At 40.8% G+C, this 22,077-nt stretch overlaps 1 protein-coding gene across 1 annotated transcript; it reads right to left on the reverse strand.

Moving 5' to 3' along the window:
* Window positions 1–9,988: 9,988 nt before the first annotated feature.
* Window positions 9,989–21,661, reverse strand: LOC139374464 (proton-coupled folate transporter). The gene is given in 7 exon segments (XM_071115494.1): window positions 9,989–9,994; window positions 10,424–10,584; window positions 13,091–13,174; window positions 14,789–14,927; window positions 17,134–17,231; window positions 19,562–20,324; window positions 21,545–21,661. Coding segments are annotated over 7 exon segments (1,368 nt in total).
* Between the last annotated feature and the right edge of the window lie 416 nt (window positions 21,662–22,077).

The raw sequence follows: 22,077 nt of genomic DNA on the forward strand, positions 1-22,077 counted from the left end.
TGCACATTTCCTAAGGACTTGAAGCGAAGCTGCCATCTTTATCGGCGCCATCTTGCAACAAAGATCTCTGGTATGATGAAACCAAGATTGAAGACTTTGGCCTGAATGCCAAGTGTCACGTTTGGAGGAAACCTGGCACCATGTAGGGATGTTTTTTAGCGGCAGAGACTGGGAGACTAATCAGGATCGAGGCAAAGATGATCAGAGCAAAGTACAGAGAAATCCTTGATGAAAACCTGCTCCAGAGCGCTAAGGACCTCAGACTAGGGTGAAGATTCACCTTTCAACAGGACAACGACCCTAAGCACACAGCCAAGATAACGCAGGAGAGGCTTCGGGACAAGTCTCGGAATGTCCTTGAGTGGCCCAGCTAGAGCCCGGACTTGAACCCAATCTAATATCTCTGGAGAGACCTGAAAATAGCTGTGCAGCCGATGCTCCCCATCTAACCGGAGAGCTTGAGAGGATCTGCAGAGAAGAATGTGAGAAACTCTCCAAATACAGGTGTACCAAGCTTGTAGAGTCATAATCAAGAAGACCTGAGGCTGTAATCACTGCCAAAGGTGCTTCAACAAAGTACTGAGTAAAGGGTCTGAATACTTATGCAAATGTTATTAAACATTTTTTTTTTTTTTTAAATACATTTCCAAAAATGTCTAAAAATCAGTTATTTTTCTTTGTCATTATGGGGTATTGTGTATACATTGATGGGGTGGGGGGACAATTTCATCCATTTGAGAATAAGGCTGTAACGTAACAAAATGTGGAAAAAGCCAAGGGGTCTGAATACTTTACGAATGCACCGTATACTGCGGGTTGGTTCAGTCTTTTTCTGAGTGGTAAAAACACACATTTCATACCAACTCCATCCCTCCCGTTTACTTTCACAACAAAACCAACCTTGTCTGATCGCGGTAGACACCAAAACAGGTCTCAAAAAGCTGGTTCAGAATTACAATATCTAATTTGGTTCCATCTAAAATCGAAAATACATTCAGAGTCAATAGAAGACAGTCTTTGATGGTTGGATTAAATCGCTCTCTCCCTCTGTCTGTCTCTCGGTCTCTCTCATATCAGTGCATGTTGTTACGTGCACCCAATACCAGACAGACTGCATGGTCTCTCATTCTTCTCCACTGAATTTGTCATCGTCTTCACTGATTCCCTTTCATCGTCCTCCTTTTTCTCATCAGTATTCCAAGGGGTCAAAACTAGGAAGACATGTGCACTCTTTATTTTGCTCCCTCCCTCGCTCACTGTTTCTTTCTCTCTCTCACTAACACAAAATCTTGGAAGAATACTACAGTGCAAGCTGCTTCATTGTATGCATTGTCTATAAATGGTGTATTGTGTCTTGTTAGAAATTAACCTCTCTCCATGGGATTCAATATTTTGATTATGAAACATGTTGATTTCAACAAAGAACGTTTCTGTATTTGTATTGCAAATACAAAGAAAATTACAACCTGCTTTTGTCAGCACGTCTCTCAAAATGTGGTCTCCAGCTAGTCACCCACCCATGCATGCACACTGCACAAGGTATACAGCCCTATTTTGGTGGTCTCTGATACATTATAATGCCATGATTCCATCTGAAATACACAGCAAAATTATTGAATACTTGAACAACTTAATCTCCCAGTTTGGTAAAATGAATTGTGGTATTGTGTAGAAATACAAACATTTAAATGACTGAAAATGCATGAATTCAGTGTGTTGTTAGTTGTTTGGGATATTGCCTACATCTATACTGTATGATCAGGACTATTTTCTAAGTAAGATAACCCTTTTTAACAATAAACCTGTCTTCTATTGATATTCAAATCTACCATTATATTGCAAGTTATGAATTGCCTCAATGATGTTTGTTTTTCAAATTCTGTATTTTATTGGCTCTGTGGCTGTGGACACTAAGGGTAAGCAAACCAATGTGTCTTTTTTTTTATTTGGGTGAACTCTCTCTTTGGCCTGTCAATCAGTTTGACCTGTCAATCAATCACTGTGATTGGGATTGTCAGGGGAGGGGGCAGGATGTTTGTCAGTCACAGAGTTGGTATGGTTTCAGACCTGTCAATCAATTATTGTGGGTGGGAATAGCCCCCCCCCAAATCTTCTAATTACATTTATTGAGGCAAAAACCTAAGAAATGAGGCTGTATTCAATCAAGTAAACATACATTCCGTGTTTACAAAACAATATAGAATTGCAGGAAACTGGTTTTCAGGGGGTGACCCCCAGACTCCCACCATAGTGTTGCACCCACACTTTTATACAAAGTCATGCTTTCATGAATAGACCTACAGGTATGAATGAAGAAAGAAGCAGTTGTTAAACATGGGCTTTGCTACACAGAAAGCAACAATTGACAACTCCATAGTCAGCACTTCATTCAAATCAGTAGGCTTATATCAATATCTTTAATAATACCATATACTTATCATTAGCTTTTATAACCGTCAATGTTATGTTTTTTTAAATCATATTTTGGTCCAGAATGAGGCTCTCTCCAATACCTACTGTTCCTTCAGTGAGGATTCAACATCTTCCTCTAATGTTTTCATAATTTATCTGCAGATAATCACCGAAAAACAATAATAGCCTACCATTATACAAATTAGGGAGCCAAACTAATGGTCCTCTCACCTATGCAATTCGGTTCCTGACATTCACCTAAAAGAGACATTCAAAAATAGCTGTTCGTTCACAAAACAACCCATCACTAGGCTACACTGACGTCACTTTAGTGGTCACTGGAAAATCTCGACATGAGCTTGAATCCTAAGAAAATACACACAAGATCTTTAGTTTACTTGTCCCGACGCGATACCATGGACATATAACTACGTTGTTTGATTTATGAATAGCAAAGGGATATAGGAGTTTGACTTTATTCAGTTCGGCACCTTTTATAATCTAGTCAACACAATCAAAGTACAGTAAACACAGTAAATAGCCTATGCGGCCCAACTCTGTGGCTTGCTAAATTAAACACGCAAAATAAATGAATGTGCCACAAAACGAGAATTAAGTGGATTTCAACTCATCGTTACCACTTATATTACATGGGACGTATAAATTCACTCACAGGAGATGAAGAAGCATCATGCTTTCTCTTCTCTCTGAAAATAAATTTGACTGCAGCCAACCACAGTGCACAAAAATAACACAGGTACCGAGAGGCGGGACAGGCAGCAGATTGACAAACCAGCAGTTTCCCTGTCATCGCTCCATTTGTATAAGCCCTGTCAATAGATCACTAGAAGATGCATCATTTCATTCACTCTAGGGGGAGAAGGCTATATGGACTTTTCTGACTAGAGAATTGAAACTTTTAATTGAAAAGAAGCCAAGTTCATTTATGAAGTGGAAAAAGTATCCGATTGCCAATTGATCTGTTAATGGCCGTTTTGCCGATTACTGTTATTCTTATTGTGTTACTTTTTATTATTACTTTTTATTTTAGTCAACTTGGTAAACATTTTCTTAACTCTTCTTGAACTGCACTGTTGGTTAAGGGCTTGTAAGTAAGTGTTTCACTGTAAAGTCTACACTTGTATTCTGCGCATGTGACAAATAGTTTGATTCGATTTGGTCGGCGCCTAGGGAAACCGCTGATCATCCATAACCTGTCATTACTTCTACTTCTAGAATTCCAACACAGCCAACATCAAATTACAAAAAAAAATTCCACAGCACAGCACCCTACATCTGTGATTTGTTCACTAGTTAGGACATCTACTTTGTGCATGACAAGTACTTTTTCCAACAATTGTTTACAGAAAGATTGTTTCATTTATAATACACTGTATCACAATTCCAGTGGGTCAGAAGTTTACATACACTAAGTTGACTGTGCCTTTAAACAGCTTGGAAAATTCCAGAAAATTATGTCATGGCTTTAGAAGATAGGCTAATTGACATCATTTGAGTCAATTGGAGGTGTACCTGTGGATGTATTTCAAGGCCTACCTTCAAACTCAGTGCTTCTTTGCTTGACATCATGGGAAAATCAAAAGAAATCAGCCAAGACAGCAGAAAAAAATTGTACACCTCCACAAGTATGATTCATCCTTGGGAGCAATTTCCAAATGCCTGAAGGTACCACGTTAATCTGTACAAACAATAGTACGCAAGTATAAACAGCATGGGACCAGGCAGCCGTCATACCGCTCAGGAAGGAGACGCGTTCTGTCTCCTAGAGATAAACGTTCTTTGGTGCAAAAAGTGCAAATCAATCCCAGAACAACAGCAAAGGACCTTGTGAAGATGCTGGAGGAAACAGGTACAAAAGTATCTATATCCACAGTAAAAAGAGTCCTATATCACATAACCTGAAAGGCCGCTCAGCAAGGAAGAAGCCACTGCTCCAAAACCACCATAAAAAAAGCCAGACTATGGTTTCAAACTGCACATGTGGACAAAGATCATACTTTTTGGAGAAATGTCCTATGGTCTGATGAAACAAAAATAGAACTGTTTGGCCATAATGACCATCGTTATGTTTGGGGGAAAAAGTGGGAGGCTTGCAAGCCGAAGAACACCATCCCAACCGTGTAGCATGGGGGTGGCAACATCATGTTGTAGGGGTGCTTTGCTGCAGGAGGGACTGGTGCACTTGACAAAATAGATGGCATCATGAGGAGGAAAATTATGTGGGTATATTGAAGCAACATCTCAAGACATCAGTCAGGAAGTTAAAGCTTGGTCGCAAATGGGTCTTCCAAATGGACAATGACCCCAAGCATACTTCCTAAGTTGTGGAAAAATGGCTTAAGTACAACAAAGTCAAGGTATTGGAGTGGAAGGCTACCTGAAATGTTTGACCCAATTTAAACAATTTAAAGACAATGCTACCAAATACTAATTCAGTGTATGTAAACTTCAGACCCACTGGGAATGTGATGAAAGAAATAAAAGCTGAAATAAATCACTCTACTATTATTCTGACATTTCACATTCTTAAAATCAAGTGGTGATCCTAACTGACTTAAGACAGGACATTTTTCTAGGATTAAACAGTCAGGAATTGTGAAAAACTGAGTTTAAATCTACATAAGGTGTATGTAAACTTCCAACTTCAACTTGTATGTACAGTGCCTTGCGAAAGTATTCGGCCCCCTTGAACTTTGCGACCTTTTGCCACATTTCAGGCTTCAAACATAAAGATATAAAACTGTATTTTTTTGTGAAGAATCAACAACAAGTGGGACACAATCATGAAGTGGAACGACATTTATTGGATATTTCAAACTTTTTGAACTTTGCGACCTTTTGCCACATTTCAGGCTTCAAACATAAAGATATAAAACTGTATTTTTTTGTGAAGAATCAACAACAAGTGGGACACAATCATGAAGTGGAACGACATTTATTGGATATTTCAAACTTTTTTAACAAATCAAAAACTGAAAAATTGGGCGTGCAAAATTATTCAGCCCCCTTAAGTTAATACTTTGTAGCGCCACCTTTTGCGATTACAGCTGTAAGTCGCTTGGGGTATGTCTCTATCAGTTTTGCACATCGAGAGACTGACATTTTTTCCCATTCCTCCTTGCAAAACAACTCGAGCTCAGTGAGGTTGGATGGAGAGCATTTGTGAACAGCAGTTTTCAGTTCTTTCCACAGATTCTCGATTGGATTCAGGTCTGGACTTTGACTTGGCCATTCTAACACCTGGATATGTTTATTTTTGAACCATTCCATTGTAGATTTTGCTTTATGTTTTGGATCATTGTCTTGTTGGAAGACAAATCTCCGTCCCAGTCTCAGGTCTTTTGCAGACTCCATCAGGTTTTCTTCCAGAATGGTCCTGTATTTGGCTCCATCCATCTTCCCATCAATTTTAACCATCTTCCCTGTCCCTTCTGAAGAAAAGCAGGCCCAAACCATGATGCTGCCACCACCATGCTTGACAGTGGGGATGGTGTGTTCAGCTGTGTTGCTTTTACGCCAAACATAACGTTTTGCATTGTTGCCAAAAAGTTCAATTTTGGTTTAATCTGACCAGAGCACCTTCTTCCACATGTTTGGTGTGTCTCCCAGGTGGCTTGTGGCAAACTTTAAACAACACTTTTTATGGATATCTTTAAGAAATGGCTTTCTTCTTGCCACTCTTCCATAGAGGCCAGATTTGTGCAATATACGACTGATTGTTGTCCTATGGACAGAGTCTCCCGCCTCAGCTGTAGATTTCTGCAGTTCATCCAGAGTGATCATGGGCCTCTTGGCTGCATCTCTGATCAGTCTTCTCCTTGTATGAGCTGAAAGTTTAGAGGGACGGCCAGGTCTTGGTAGATTTGCAGTGGTCTGATACTCCTTCCATTTCAATATTATCGCTTGCACAGTGCTCCTTGGGATGTTTAAAGCTTGGGAAATCTTGTTGTATCCAAATCCGGCTTTAAACTTCTTCACAACAGTATCTCGGACCTGCCTGGTGTGTTCCTTGTTCTTCATGATGCTCTCTGCGCTTTTAACGGACCTCTGAGACTATCACAGTGCAGGTGCATTTATACGGAGACTTGATTACACACAGGTGGATTGTATTTATCATCATTAGTCATTTAGGTCAACATTGGATCATTCAGAGATCCTCACTGAACTTCTGGAGAGAGTTTGCTGCACTGAAAGTAAAGGGGCTGAATAATTTTGCACGCCCAATTTTTCAGTTCTTGATTTGTTAAAAAAGTTTGAAATATCCAATAAATGTCGTTCCACTTCATGATTGTGTCCCACTTGTTGTTGATTCTTCACAAAAAAATACAGTTTTATATCTTTATGTTTGAAGCCTGAAATGTGGCAAAAGGTCACAAAGTTCAAGGGGGCTGAATACTTTCGCAAGGCACTGTATGTATGACTGAATGTGTGTGTGTGTTAGTAGCAGCAGCATGGTTGGGAGGGGGCGGCCACCATGGCCCAACCCCACAGCCTGGGGACGATAACGTAACCGCTCCCCTCCTCACTACACCATCCACGCATGCGTGCACACACACACAGAATGGGGGGCAGGTACCCTACCGGTTAGAGTGTTAGGCCAGTAACCGAAAGGGTGCTAGTTCGAATCCCTTGAGCAAGGCACTTAACCCTATTTTCTCTAGGGTTGGCATGGATAATGGCTGACACTGGCCATGACCCCACTCTCTGAGGGTGTCTCTTAGGAGGAGATGGGATATGCAAAAACACATTTCCAAATCACACATGCATATTAATACACACTTTTACATGTGTGAAATAGGACAAATATAAGCACTAACCACCTGACCTGACCACATGTTGCTTATATTACAGGGACCACTACATTACTTAATACCTCAATTACCAAAGACAATGGCTTAATTATAGAGTGGCATGAACATCAAATGTGGACCGTTACAATGAATTGAAAGGATGGTAATAGAGTTGGTAGTGTCTGTTCAGGGCTCCAGCCAGTCAGTCATAGGACGCATCCCAAAATGCACCCTACTATTCCTATAGTGCACATCTTTTGACCAGAGCGAAAGCGGTTAGTGTTTAATGGTATCCCTGTGCGTCACAGTTGGAATTCACTTATTGTAGCCTACATTATGCGTTGAGGTACAGCTGGTTCAAATCCCCGAGACGACTAGGTGAAACATCTGTTGAGGTGCACTTGAGCAAGGCCATTTCTCCCATAAGTCACTCTGGCTAAGAGAGTCTGCTAAATGACTCAAATGTAATTGGTATACTACTGTATGATTCATACATTTCCTTACATGAGTTTGACGTTGTGTTGACACCATTAAATTATATTACGTTTCTGTACTGTGTTGCTACACTAAAGCAAAACCTATTGCTGATGTTGAACAACATGGTAGGGCAAAATAGTGATATATGTTGGACCACCCTGATCCCTGGTATTGTGGCAGATAGAAACAGCTAAACAGACTACAGGCTTTCATTTATAGCCATTTACTTCATGTCCATGCATAGAATAGAAAGGTACAGGCATGGAGACCGACGGTCCTGTACTGTATTCAATATTCAAGTGACAGCTCAAAAGTAAGTGAATAGAATTAATCAATTAAATTACAAAATCAATAAAATCTATTTAAAAGTGGATACCCATCTCAGCTTCAGACTAAACGGTTCACTCCCCATGAATAGAAACCTTAAACCTATCAGCAAGCAACCCACACCCAGGAAATTAAATTACATTCATCCAGTAGCGATGATTCCTCCTCACTACAATTATACCATATTGTACTATGATTACTTTCTCCATTGTAAATTCAAATCACACACACATTCTAGGAAATGAATTACTGAAGTAATCAAAAGTATATTCAAGTGAAGATTACTTAAGTGTCTGAAAAAAAAGTTAAAAGACCAAATTGACCACAAAACTATCGGTTAGCGGCATGTTATGTTAGTAAATGTAATCTTAATTCCTTATTGCCCTTTTGAAAATACTTTCATTTGGAGTAATAATCATACAATTTTGAGAAACCCTTGAACAATTAACCTTTTGAAAATGTTAATTGCCTTTATGTCCCCTTCAACCAAAGTGACTGCAGCTAAACCTGCATTTTTTACTACATACAGTGCATTCAGAAAGTATTCAGACCCCTTGACTTGTTCCACATTTTGTTACCATACAGCCTTATTCTAAAATTGATTAAATAAATACGTTTTTCTAAAATATACAAACAAACCCCATAATGACAAAGCGAAAACAGGTTTAGACATTTTTGCAACTGTATCTACAACTTTTTTAATTTTTTTATATACAAAATACCTTCATTACATAAGTATTCAGACCCTTTGCTATGAGTCTCAAAATTGAGCTCAGGTGCATCCTGTTTCCATTGATCATCCTTGAGATGCTTCTACAACTTGTACACCTGTGGTAAATTCAATTGATTAGACATGATTTGGAAAAGACACACACCTGTCTATATGGTTCCACAGTTGATAGTGCATGTCAGTGCAAAAACCATGCAATGGGGTTGAAGGAATTGTTCGTAGAGCACCGAGACAGGATTGTGTCAAAGCACAGATCACAGGAAGGATTGAAAGCATTGAAAGTCCCCTAGAAACACAGTGGCCTCCAACATTTTTAAATGGAAGAACTTTGGAACCGCAAAGACTCTTGCTGGAGCTGGCCAAAAAAGGAGAACCTTCCAGAAGTACAACCAGCCCGCTAAGAGTTTGCCAAAAGGCACCTAAAGGACTCTGACCATGAGAAATAAGATTCTCTGGTCTGATGAAACCAAGATTGAACTCTTTAGCCTGAATTCCAAGCGTCACGTCTGGAAGAAACCTGGCACCATCCCTACAGTGAAGCAAGGTGGTGACAGCATTATGCTGTGGGGATGGTTTTCACTGGCAGGTAATGGGAGACTAGCAGGTTCGAGGCAAAGATGAATGGAGCAAAGTACAGAGAGATCCTTGATCAAAACCTGCTCCAGAGGGTCCAGGATCTCAGAGTGGTGAAGGTTCGACTTCCAGCAGGACAACGACTCTAAGCACACAGCCAAGACAACGCAGGAGTGGGTTCGGGACAAGTCTCTGAATGTCCTTGAGTGGTCCAGCCAGAACCCGGACTTGAACATGATCTAACCTCTCTGGAGAGACCTGAAAATAGCTGAGCAGTAATGCTCCCCATCCAACCTGACAGAGCTTGAGAGGATCTGCAAAGAAAAATGGGAGAAACTCCCCAAATACAGGTGTGCCAAACTTTTAGCGTCATACCAAAGAATACTCGAGGCTGTAATCGCTGCCAAAGGTGCTTCAACAAAGTACTGAGTAAAGGGTCTGAATACTTATGTAAAATGTGATTGGTTTTTATTTTTAATAAATTAGCAAAAATGTCTAAACATGTTTTTGATTTTTTAATTATGGGGTATTCTGTTTAGATTGAAAATAAAAAAGATTTAATACATTTTAGAATAAGGCTGTAACGTAACAAAATGTGGAGAAGGTCAAGGGGTCTGAAAACTTTCAGTACACATGTAGGATCTTCATTTGAGCCAATTTAAACCTGCAACAATAGGAAATGTGAATTATTACGTGGATTATAATTCATGCGCAGTTTTGTATGGGTTGATACGTTTTTCATAAGGGAAAATTAAGTAACATTTCTGAAGAGGAAATTACAAACTTCTAAAGCCTTTTTAAACCTCAAATGCACTATAAGTTTTACATTTCCTGCATTGCAGGAAAGTTCTCCTGCAACAGGGTGATTAAATGAAGATCCTACATCTATACATATGACTCCTTATCAATCTTTATTCTTCTCATAGACTGCACGTCCATGCAAAGACTTGAATCATCGTGTGTCAAAGACAGACACTTTCTGACAACTGAAGAAGTTTGAAGAATTCTGATTGCTAAACCATGGTATTTCATTGTAACATTTTTTTTGTTAAATGGTTATCAATAAGTTATATAAAGACAACAGGCAGGTGACTTACTGCATTAAGATGAAGATGATGAGTGTGAAGCCTGCCATGACGATGAAGGGCATGCCAGGGAAGGTGGGCAGGGTCAGAGGGAACAGGCCATTAAACATCACCGCTGCAAACATAATACATGTGGTCTCCACAGACGCAGAGAAGGAGAACATCGCACCTGCAGGGTCACACAAGAAACACGGGTTTATGCAGAGCCTTACGTTGACAGAGTTCCATCAACTGAACTCATGAACGTTGCAATAGTTGTTGAAACTCTCCAAATATAAAGCTCTGAGTTTTCAGTTCTTCTAAGTTTGAAGACACAAATTATTCTAAGCATTGATTTCTGTGTTACAAATGTGTTTTTTTGGTGTGACTGTAAAATAAAATAGTTGACTACCCTAGAAAAGAAGAGTTTAGACTACCAACAGAGGTTTAAATATGTAATGTTTTCAGATATCTGTACTTTCATTGAAAGCATTGTTTAAGTACACACAGTCCAGGTTGAATAACTTTGAACATGAAGACAAAATTTGATTTGATATCATTGTGTATTTGTCACATGCACTGAATACAACAGGTGTAGTAGACCTTACAGTGAAATACTTACTTACAAGAGATTAACCAACAATGCAGTTAAGAAAATACCACAAAAAAAGAGAAAACCAAATAATGAAAGAGCAGCAGTAAATAACAATAGCAATAATCCGTCTGGCCCAGCGTCCCTGTGAATGTTGACCTGTTTAAAAAGGTCTTACTCACATTGGCTGCAGAGAGCATGATCACGCAGTCATCCGGAACAGCTGATGTTCTCGTGCATGTTTCAGTGTTACTGGACTCGAAGCGAGCATAGAAGTTTAGTTCGTCTGGTAGGCTCGTGCCACTGGGCAGCGATCGGCTGTGCTTCCCTTTGTAGTCTGTAATAGTTTGCAAGCCCTGCCACATCCGACAAGCTTCGGAGCCGGTGTAGTACGATTTGTTCTTAGTCCTGTATTGACACTTTGCCGGCTTGATGGTTCATCGGAGGGCATAGCAGGATTCCTTATAAGCTTCCGGGTTAGAGTCCCACTCCTTGAAAACGGCAGCTCTACCCTTTAGCTCAGTGCGAATGTTGCCTGTAATCCATGGCCTCTGGTTGGGGTATGTACGTACAGTCTCTCTGGGGACGACGTTCTCTATGCACTTATTGATAAAGCCAGTGACCGGTGTGGTATACTCCTCAATGCTATCGGAAGAATCTCAGAACATATTCCAGTCTATGCTAGCAAAACAGTCCTGTAGTTTAGCATCTGCTCATCTGATCACTTTTTTTATATACCGAGTCACTGGTGCGTCCTGCTTTAATTTGACTTGTAATCAGGAATCAGGAGGATAGAGTTATGGTCAGATTTGTCAAATGAAGGGCGATGGAGAGCTTTGTATCCGTCTCTGTGTGTGGAGTAAATGTGGTCTAGAATTTTCCCCCCTCTGGTTGCACATTTAACATGCTGATTGAAATTCGGTAAAACTGATTTAAGTTTCCCTGCATTAAAGTCACCGGCCACTAGGAGAGCCGCCTCTGGATGAGTTTTTTCCTGTTTGCTTATGGCGGAATACAGCTCATTTTGTGCGGTTTTAGTGCCAACCTCGTTCTGTGGTGGTATGTAGACAGCTACAAAAAATACAGATGAAAACTCTAGGTAGATAGTGTGGTCTACTGCTTATCATGAGATACTCTACCTCAGGCTAGCAAAACCTAGAGACTTCCTTATACATTGTTGCACCAGCTGTTGTTTACATAAATGTGTAGGCCCCTCCCCGTGTCTTACCAGAGACAATGGAATACTTATTGATCTGAGAGAGAGAGAGAGAGAGAGAGAGAGAGAGAGAGAGAGAGAGAGAGAGAGAGAGAGAGAGAGAGCGAGAGAGAGAGACTGGCTGCTAGCTACGTACTTTTTCCATGTCAACTTAAAAGTGGCAGTGCAACATGCCTTCAGAATAAAAACAATGGGAAAACAAAACATGTTGTTTCTTACATGAACAAACGGTACAGGTTGTACATAAATGCAACAGCAGGCTTTGCATTTCACATAATTATACAGGGGCATTTCAGTAGCTAAGTATCTAGACATGGTAGCTATTTAACTCTTGAAAATCTTGATTGCTATTCAATGTTATTTTGCCTGCAAGAACAGTATCATTACTAGTGGTGCAATGATTTGAGAAATAATACAAAATGTTACCAATCTTTCAATGCAGGTATACATTCTACATGGTATTGTTTCAATAAAATGACTGAATAAGAGAAAGGAATAACAAAATGTTACTGTGCATCATTTGTTCATCCAACCATTCTCTGATGTGGCCATGATGGACTTACGGAGAACACGGAATATCCACGAGGCTGCTGGCCCTTTTCTCTATGCTGAGGATGTCAAGGTTCATCAAAATATAATAACATGCAGATTTCTCTCAGGAGTTGGACTTGAGGAACAGGGAACATTCTGGGTCAAAAGTCCAATGTTAAACTGTCTCTTCATTTCAGTCACGTTGAAGTGTAATGTAAGGTACGCCTTGCAACTTATTCCGCTTGCTCTTTAGGGGGCTAGGTCAGGTTACTGTGAGGCACTTTGTGAACACTTGATGTAAAAAGGGCTTTATAAGTCAAATGTGATGGAGCAAATGTGGTGGAGCTCAAGACCCACCTTGTTCGTCTGGCTCTACGATGGTGGAGGACAGAGAGCGGATGACAGCCTGAGTGATGCCAGCAGGGGCAGACACCACAGCCACTGGGGGGAAGGGAGAGAAAGGAAATGGCAGGGGAGGACAGACAGAACAAAATGAGGACAGACAGGACAGAACAGGAGGACAGGACAAATGGGCAGATGGGACAGGGGACAGATGGGACAGACAGGACAGGGCGACAGACAGGTCAAGAGGGCAAACATGACATGAGGGCAGACAGGAAAGGAGGACATACAACCCAGAAGAGGACAGACGGGACATAAGGACAGACAGGACCGACAGGACAGAGGAGGACAGACAGGATAGAGCAGAACAAGACAAAAGTTACATTAAAAAACGATGAGACATATTAGCCAATAAACTACATTATCTATGAGATAAGGTTGATGTTATTAAGCTCAGGCTCGTTAAAGGGGAGGTGAGGGTAAGGCATTGCATTCTCCTTTATTATAATCATCACAAATGAGGATGTGTGTATGTGTGTTCGTGTGTGTGCGCGCATGTAAGTGTGCTGTATGTGTACTTATTATGTTTGTTACTTAAAAAGGTGCACTACGCAGAAAAGGCTCCGTAATTTCCTGGTGGCTAAAATTCAAATAGTTGGCCTAATTTACCATAACCAAACATTTGTATTTTCAGCTGTTAGAAGCTGGTGTACAAAACCGAAAGTAAAAGATAAAGACGAAACGTAAGAACGGGAAGCATAGAAATAGCACCCCCAAAAAGTGACATATTGCAGCTTTAAAACATGCAGTCAGACGAACCAACTCCTGCCTGGCTATGGAAATGGGGGTGATGACTCTGAAGCTGTACCAGCGTGCTAACCCTCATTATTCCAGACAAAGGAAGAGAGCGGAATGCAGATATCTGGTGAGGTTGCAGCTAATTATTCACATAATGCTTAAAAGTGTGTGTGTGGTCACGACACTCAGCTCCCCTCTAAAATGCTTTAGTCCACCTCCACGTTGATTAGAATAACAATTTCCACAACTATTTATTTAATTAAGGATATCAATACCCATCCTGTACATCTTCCTCGGTCTCAAAAGCCTGTCTGACCACTAGGCTGGCACAATGCACTGTTATCCTAAAGGAGTCCGTGTTTAAGCAGCTCGTCAGGAAAATGACAACTTTACATATTCCAAGGCAAAAGGAGATGTGTGTCTTTTTAATTAAAGCACAGCAGTGTCGAAGTGTGTTACATCATCACAACAACTCCTGGCTAAAATCCAATCCAGCCTGTACTGTAACGTTGCAGTCTTAACCTCATCAGTTACGAAGGTCTCTGCATGAAACCTTTCAAATGTTTTTTATTTTATACCAGGGGTGGCCACCCTCCTCCCAGAGAGGGAGAGGCCCTGCATCTACATGCTTACTCCAACCCTGCTGTAACACATCTGATACAGCCAATCAGGGTCCTGGTGGGTAGCCAATTCCTAGAATCAAGTGTGTTAGATTAGGGTTGGAGCAAAAGCCTGCAGGAGGGTAACTCTACAGGCACCAAAACTTTTATATTTGAGAAAACGTCAGGGATTTTATTCATAGTGTCTCAGAGTAGGAGTGCTGAACTATCCGTATTCTTAAAACACTTTGTGAATAGCGGCCCAGAATTTCATATTAGTTTAGTACATCATCAATCCGTGCATAGGTCCCCTCACCTAGAAACACCATCCATGTGTTAGTGGAGAAGGCCATTAGAACTAAGCCTGCTGTCCTGAAGAGAACACTCACTTTGGCCAGAGTCATCTCTCCTACCACTCTCATAAGCAGTGGGAAGATCCCCAGCAGGGTAAACCCCTAGGACAAAACATTACATACCTTTAGACATTCTTTACTTCTTATTGCATATTAATGATTGTTTAATGCTTGATTGGAAGTTGAATGAATTGGATACATTGAGTGATGGGATCATAGAGTCTATTATTCCTAACAATTAACAATCTGCAATTACAGTTGGGCAATCAATGTACTGGTCGCTCCTAAAAACACAATTTGGGGTAATTTGGGAAAGTTTGCTGTTTGGCTTTTGTTCTACAACGAGTCATTATATGTTTGAACCGCATTCCTTAGTTAGCCAAAACACTGCATCAATTAACCTTTAGAGATTGTGTCAAAACAACAAACATGGATATTTATGTACGTGTGTGTAGGCTATATATGTGCGTGCATACACTTCACGCCCGAGTGTGTGTGTGCGCCCGTCAGAGTGCCTGTGTGTAATGTGACTCATTTGCCCTCTTTGTCTAAAAGCTGACAGATTTGATTTAATTATCCCGTCCAGCTCAGGGTGACAAGTTGCCAGTGTCCTCATCCCCCCTCCGCCCCCTTCCCTCACCAGCAGTCTCAAATCTACACTAGGAAACATAATAGGAATGCATAAACGTTTCCCTGAGAAGGTCAGCTCTCTATGTTTTTACTTCAATCAACTCATTAGAGCTTGTGGTGTTTGTGGTGTTTAATCATTCTTAGGGAACTCTGCTCTGCCCTAATTACAAGTCAATCTCATTCTCAACCTTTAAGCCAATTATTAAAAGCTACCTCAAGGAGAGGAGCCGTGAACCCACCCCTGCTGCCCTCCCAGACCTGCTACGGAGGAGAAGTAATACATTTCATTGACAATTCCATAACCCTTTGATATTCTATTATGTAACTAACATTAATATTGGGGATGGATTACCTGTGTTAGTTTAGCCGAGGCTACAAGCTGCTCATTTTCTCCTCCTAATTCCCCGAGCTCTCCCTTGTTTTTTCAACTTTCCCTGTTTGAATCCCGAGAGCTAAAAACAAACCCTGTAGTTTTCCCCCCTTCTAAAGTCTTTCATCTGTTGGTAATTAAAGTATGTTTGTAGCAGAGGGCAAGAAGCAACACTCAGACATCCCCCATAGACTACGGACATAATACACCTCCTCCTCCAAATCGATGCGGCTGCCTGCCTCAGAGTCAGTCCAACAAAAGGCAGCAGAGCGTTCTGAGAGCCCCTGTGGCACCGTGCGGAGCAGTTGAGCCGACAGACTAAATGGGAAAGCGTCGCCTCTCCGATCTGGATTCTGAGCTCTTTAACAAGCAGTCTTTGTTTAAGTGTCACATCAAGGCAAGACATCGACCCAGACTCATTCATGAGATCACGAAGGACGAAGAGAGACACACTCAAGTACCCGCACCGCACCCCCCCCCCCTCCCACACACAATCATACACACCCCCAAAGGGTCCCTTGAAATACATACAGCCTCTGAGTTGTAACTGCTGTGAACATATTAAAACTATGGTTGCTATTGGTTCAGATCAGTAAAGGTCTTGTGTACATTGTTTGGATGTTTTTTGTGTGGTTTCAGCTATTTTTATTTAAACTATTTTTGTTTCTGTTTTGCCGTTATGTGGTTTTGGATTTCTAGAACAAGGTGAAACGGTAAGAATGTGTCATTGTAAATGTGTGGGGACCGGATGGTACTATGCACTCTTGCTCCGAGCCATGGGACATAGCTAGTGCATATCATTAACGATCATTCAATCCATGGCCAGTCAAGTGGAGACCTGTGGACCTTGGTGTGGAAAGTCGCACGTGGGTAACTAACCCCAGTACGCAGACAGAGGAACAGTAATCATGTGATCTGAGTCATGTGCAAATGTTTTCAAAACATTATGCAATGACCATACTCTAGGAACATATAAAGCCAAAGGCCATGGGATCATCATTTTTTTCAGTTAGATTTTGTTTTATGATTGAATCAGCTGAACAAATAAACCCATAGCTGCAAGTGGTAATGCAAACAAATGTAGCTTCCATTTGAAGTGTACAGTACAGAGCTGGACCTCTAGTTATGTGGATCAGACTTTGCACCATATCATCCAAATCTTTACATATTACTGTCTTATTACAGTATAATTGTCAATGCATTTCTCAGTGATTTGAGTCTTTAGTTGCTGGGAAAATCAATTGATGTTTGCCTTTTGGTGCATCTAAATCACAATCATGACCTTTCTGATGAAGCAGAGCCACTTACTAACAGCAGCATCTGGGCTGATTTGAACACGCCATACAGTTCAGTTGTGAACTCCCTTGGCTCGTACTTCAAATAGAGCAGGGAGATAGCCTGCTCTCCTGGAGGGAGGAAACACACACACACACACACACACACAGAGAATTATTGCAAACGTAATAAATGTTTAGAGCGGGTTTAAGATATAGAGGAAAGGTTCATATAGAGTTGCAATGCAGTAATTGTGGTGGAATATTACATGTCAGTTATATATACAGTACCAGTCAAACGTTTAGACACCAACTCAAAGGTTTTTTTTGTAAAATAATAGTGAAGACATCAGAACTATGAACACATATGGAATAATGTAGTAACCAAAAAAAAGTGTTAAATAAAAATATATTTAATATTTAAGATTCTTCAAAGTAGCCACCCTTTGCCTTGATGACAGATTTGCACACTCTTGGCATTTTCTCAACCAGTTTCACATGGAATGCTTTTTCAACAGTCTTGAAGAAGTTCCCACAAATGCTGAGCACTTGTTGGCTGCTTTTCCTTCACTCCGCGGTCCAACTCATCCCACACCATCTCAATTGGGTTGAGGTCGGGTGATTGTGGAGGCCAGGTCATCTGCTGCAGCACACGCAAGTCTCTTCTTCTTATTGGTGTCATTTAGTGGTTTCTATGCAGCAATTCGACCACGAAGGCCTGATTCACGCAGTCTCCTCTGAACAGTTGATGTTGAGATGTTACTGTTGCTTTTACTCTGAAGCATTTATTTAGGCTGCAATTTCTGAGGCTGGTAACCCTAATGAACTTATCCTCTGCAGCAGAGGAAACTCTGGGTCTTCCTTTCCTGTGGCGGTCCTCTTGAGAGACAGTTTCATCATAGCGCTTGATGATTTTTGCGACTGCACTTGAAGAAACTTTCAAAGTTCTTGAAATGTTCCCAGATTGACTGCCCTTCATGTCTTAAAGTAATCATGGACTGTCATTTCACTTTGCTTATTTGAGCTGTTCTTGCCATAATATGGACTAGGTCTTTTACCAAATAGGGCTATCTTCTGTATACCACCCCTACCTTAACACAACTGATTGGCTCAAACGCATTAAGAAAATTCACTTTTAACAAGGCACACCTGTTAATTGAAATGCCTTCCAGGGACTACCTCATGAAGCTGGTTGAAAGAATGCCAAGAGTGTGCAAATCTGTCATCAAGGCAAAGAGTGGCAACTTGAAGAATCTCAAATATATTTGGATCTTTTTAACACTTGTTTGGTTACTATATAATTACATGTGTTATTTCATAGTTTTGATTTCTTCACTATTATCCTACAATGTATAAAATAGTAAAAATAAAGAAAAACCCTGGAATGAGTAGGTGTGTCCAAACTTTTGACAGGTACTGTACGTGAACCATAGATTTTCATGACTGTCTTTAAATGGGTAATTTTACATGTAGGTGTCAGGGCAATCACATACTTCTGTAAATACAGACTGTCACTGAAATGGTACATCTAATTTTCCATTTCATAAAATAATTGCTAGGAATGATTCTATAAGACATTTGAGATACTGGCATTTTATTCACTATTTAGGGTTCTAGGACATCGCTTGAACTCATGGCCTCTTGCATGTATAGACATGATCTCTGAAGTACATTTGTAATGTATTCATAACCAAGTATGAATTACTATAATTGTGACTATATAACTGACAGTCTTGGCCATTTCAAAAATGGATTTGGTTTATTATGAAGTGTACCATAACTGTACATGAATTCAAAAATCACGTGTTCATGTATGGATGACAAACTATACATTGACATTGAGGTACTCAATGGTGTTTAAGAAACATTATCTAACATGCAGGAAGTAGGCTTACATATTCCAGTATTCAAAAGAAAATATTACATGACATGAGACAGGGAATGTAAACACTGAACCACATTCAAAATTGTTTATTGGTGACAGTGAGTGCACAGATGCTGTACTGCTAATACTGTAAAGGACTACCATAATGTATGTGTCAAATAAGACAACAATATGACAGCTCGATTGAAAACCCTCAGGGCAAGAAGCAACACTCAGACATCCCCCATAGACTACGGACTTAATACACCTCCTCCTCCAAATCGATGCTGCTGCCTGCCTCAGAGTCAGCCGAACAAAAGGCAGCAGAACGTTCTGAGAGCCCCTGTGGCACCATGCGGAGCAGCGAGCCGACACAGACTAAATGGGAAAGCATCACCTCTTCGATCTGGATTCTGAGCTCTTTAACCACATTCAACATTTTTGAGTGCACAGATGCTGTATTGCTTATACTGTGAAGGTCTATCATACTGTATGTTTCAAATAGGAAAACAATGGCATTAATAGCTCATTTGAAAACCCTCAGTTGAACAGCTGTGTTGAGACAATAATGATCAAACAACAGATGGAGTTTACTCACCTACAGCTACCAGGTTGTTGATGAATGTGCAGACTATAAGAAGGTGGAGTTTCTGCCTCTGCTGTCCTGGCCTCCTCCTGAACATGGCTTTGAAGGACCTCTTGACATCAGACAGACACAACAGGTTGAATGATGGTTCAGTGTCAGTGTCACCAGCTTCACATGGCAGTCTGTCTCCATCTTCCCCTGAGGGTGGAGGTGGGACTGAGCGTTCAGGATCCCGTAACCAAACCAGAATATAGAGCACTGAGAGAACATGGCAGGAGCAGTACGCCACAAATGCAGACATCAGCCCAAACTCCTGTATCAAGAAACCAACTAACAAAAACCCCACCATCCCTCCTACGTAGATCATCGACTCTGCCGCCGCCATACGCAGAGTACGGTTACTCCCCAGCCCGGCTGTGACATCTGCTAAGTAACTAAACGAGCTAAGGAATACTGAGACGTATCCTCCAGAGAGGCCCGTTACCCCTGCGGCGACTAGCGACCAGTACACACTAATGTCCTCCAGTAGAGACATTGCTATGAGCACACCACCACTGACCAGAGACATAAGGCAAGGCAGCAGCATGACAGCCTTGCGGCTGGAGCGGTCAGACCAGGAGCCTAGCAGCATGGCTGGAAGGATGGACAGTAGGCTGGTCACACATGTGTAGATCAGGAGGATGTAGGAGGAACGACTTTCAATCAGCTCCTCCTCATCCTTATGGTGCGCCGGGCTGCTGCAGATGTAAGAGTCTTGAAACAGCTCATAGCACACCTGGACAGAGGAACAGACACTTTAAGGTTTCCAGATCAAGATTAAGCCTAGTCCTGGAATAGAAAGCGTGCACAATAGAGAATCTATTTAATCCATTTTTTTTGTCCAGGAAAAGGCGTAATCTGGACACAGGAATTGTTCCCTAATTTATTAGGTACTCATGTTAGGGACTATTGCTATTATACACTTTTTTTCATAATATAATTTCATAATGACTCCCAGAGCTAATGCCTAAACTTCAGCTCAAAATACTTATGCAGTGTTGAGGCATGTAAAATGACCTTAGTCAATCCCACAGTTCCCATTGCACAGACTCAAGAACACATTTAATTCAAACCATACTTCTGCTTCCCTGTCTACATTCATCATTCACATTTTACTGGATAAAACCGAACCTGCAGAGCTGAACTTACTCTTGGGGAACCATTTCATCTGCTATGCATGCTATTGCAACATGGAAAGTGCTGCAGCATTAATGAGCCCAAACAGACAGATAAGATGTCAGTCTGAAATTATTAAATAAATCTGGACAATATAAACCATAAAAACAGAGAAAAACGACAGAGAAATTATGGCCCTCGCTGCAAGAGGCACATTGTCTACAGAGTTTTATGTACAGTACATACAGAAGTTGTTTGATGGTTGAACTCTGTAGTGTATTATATGTATGTGCTGCCTCACCTATACATGGATATTGAATTGTGTTCAGCAGAAGTAGGAGAGAGAGGAGGGAGTAGACTGTATATTAATAAAAAGGCAAGGAGCTGTGAGAATCAGATATTTGCATGTCTATGCTATTTGTAACCCACAAGCATACAGTAGCCTATATCGGTTCAGTCCTATGTCTGAGCTTTACATTTGCTTTGAGTTCCATTGAAAAAAAAAAAGAATAAACTGTGCCCAAATTGTATACACTCTACTCTAAATTTCGGGATATCATATCTAATGGTAGGCCTACTATTTTAATCTCAATGTCAGGTTGATTGATTTAGACTTTTACTGTTCATATGTCACTGGAACTGACAGGACTGTTTCACCTCATTTTGGTCGAAACATTGGTCTAGTTGAACATGTATAAGCAACAAAAATCGAGTATAGCCGATGCTACTGAAAATATCAACCATAGTTCTGATAGTTTAATGAATAGCCTAATTCGCGAACATGTGTAAGTAAATAGGTGTGTTTGATAATGCCGCGAGCAGATCGTTGGCCCACTGTACCTTTGCGATGACCAGCTGTTGATACGCAGGCGTCACGATGAACGTGCTGGTCATGTAGAAAAAAATGACCGGCTCCACGGTAACGAATGTTCTGACCCGTTGTCCCCATGTTGACATATCGTTGTTAAGTCGCTCTTGCAATAGCAGACAAGTGCAAACACGACTGGTGTAACAGAAATGCAAAAGACAATGTAACTCTTGCTACAATTAGCCTATAGGAGGTATAACAAGTTATCGAAGTCTTACAGAGGAGTCACATGTTTGTCAGTATAACGCATCATTACCTCGTCCCTACAGTAAAAATGACAAGTTCCATGTTATAAAAATGAGTCACAGCAGCTCCTCGTTCCGCAATAAAGTAAAAGGTTGCACTCCCAAAAGACACTCAATTCCCACTATGCACTAGCTAATTTTGTCCAGAGTAGGACTCAATTCAAAAGTAGTGCACTATGTAGGGACTAGTCTATAGGTTCCCATTTGGGATGAATAAATGTGCAAAAGGTCAAACCTTGGCCACCATGGTTTTGCAGACT

This window comes from Oncorhynchus clarkii, chromosome 19, assembly GCF_045791955.1.
Source record: "Oncorhynchus clarkii lewisi isolate Uvic-CL-2024 chromosome 19, UVic_Ocla_1.0, whole genome shotgun sequence".
Classification (NCBI taxonomy): Eukaryota; Metazoa; Chordata; class Actinopteri; order Salmoniformes; family Salmonidae; genus Oncorhynchus; species Oncorhynchus clarkii.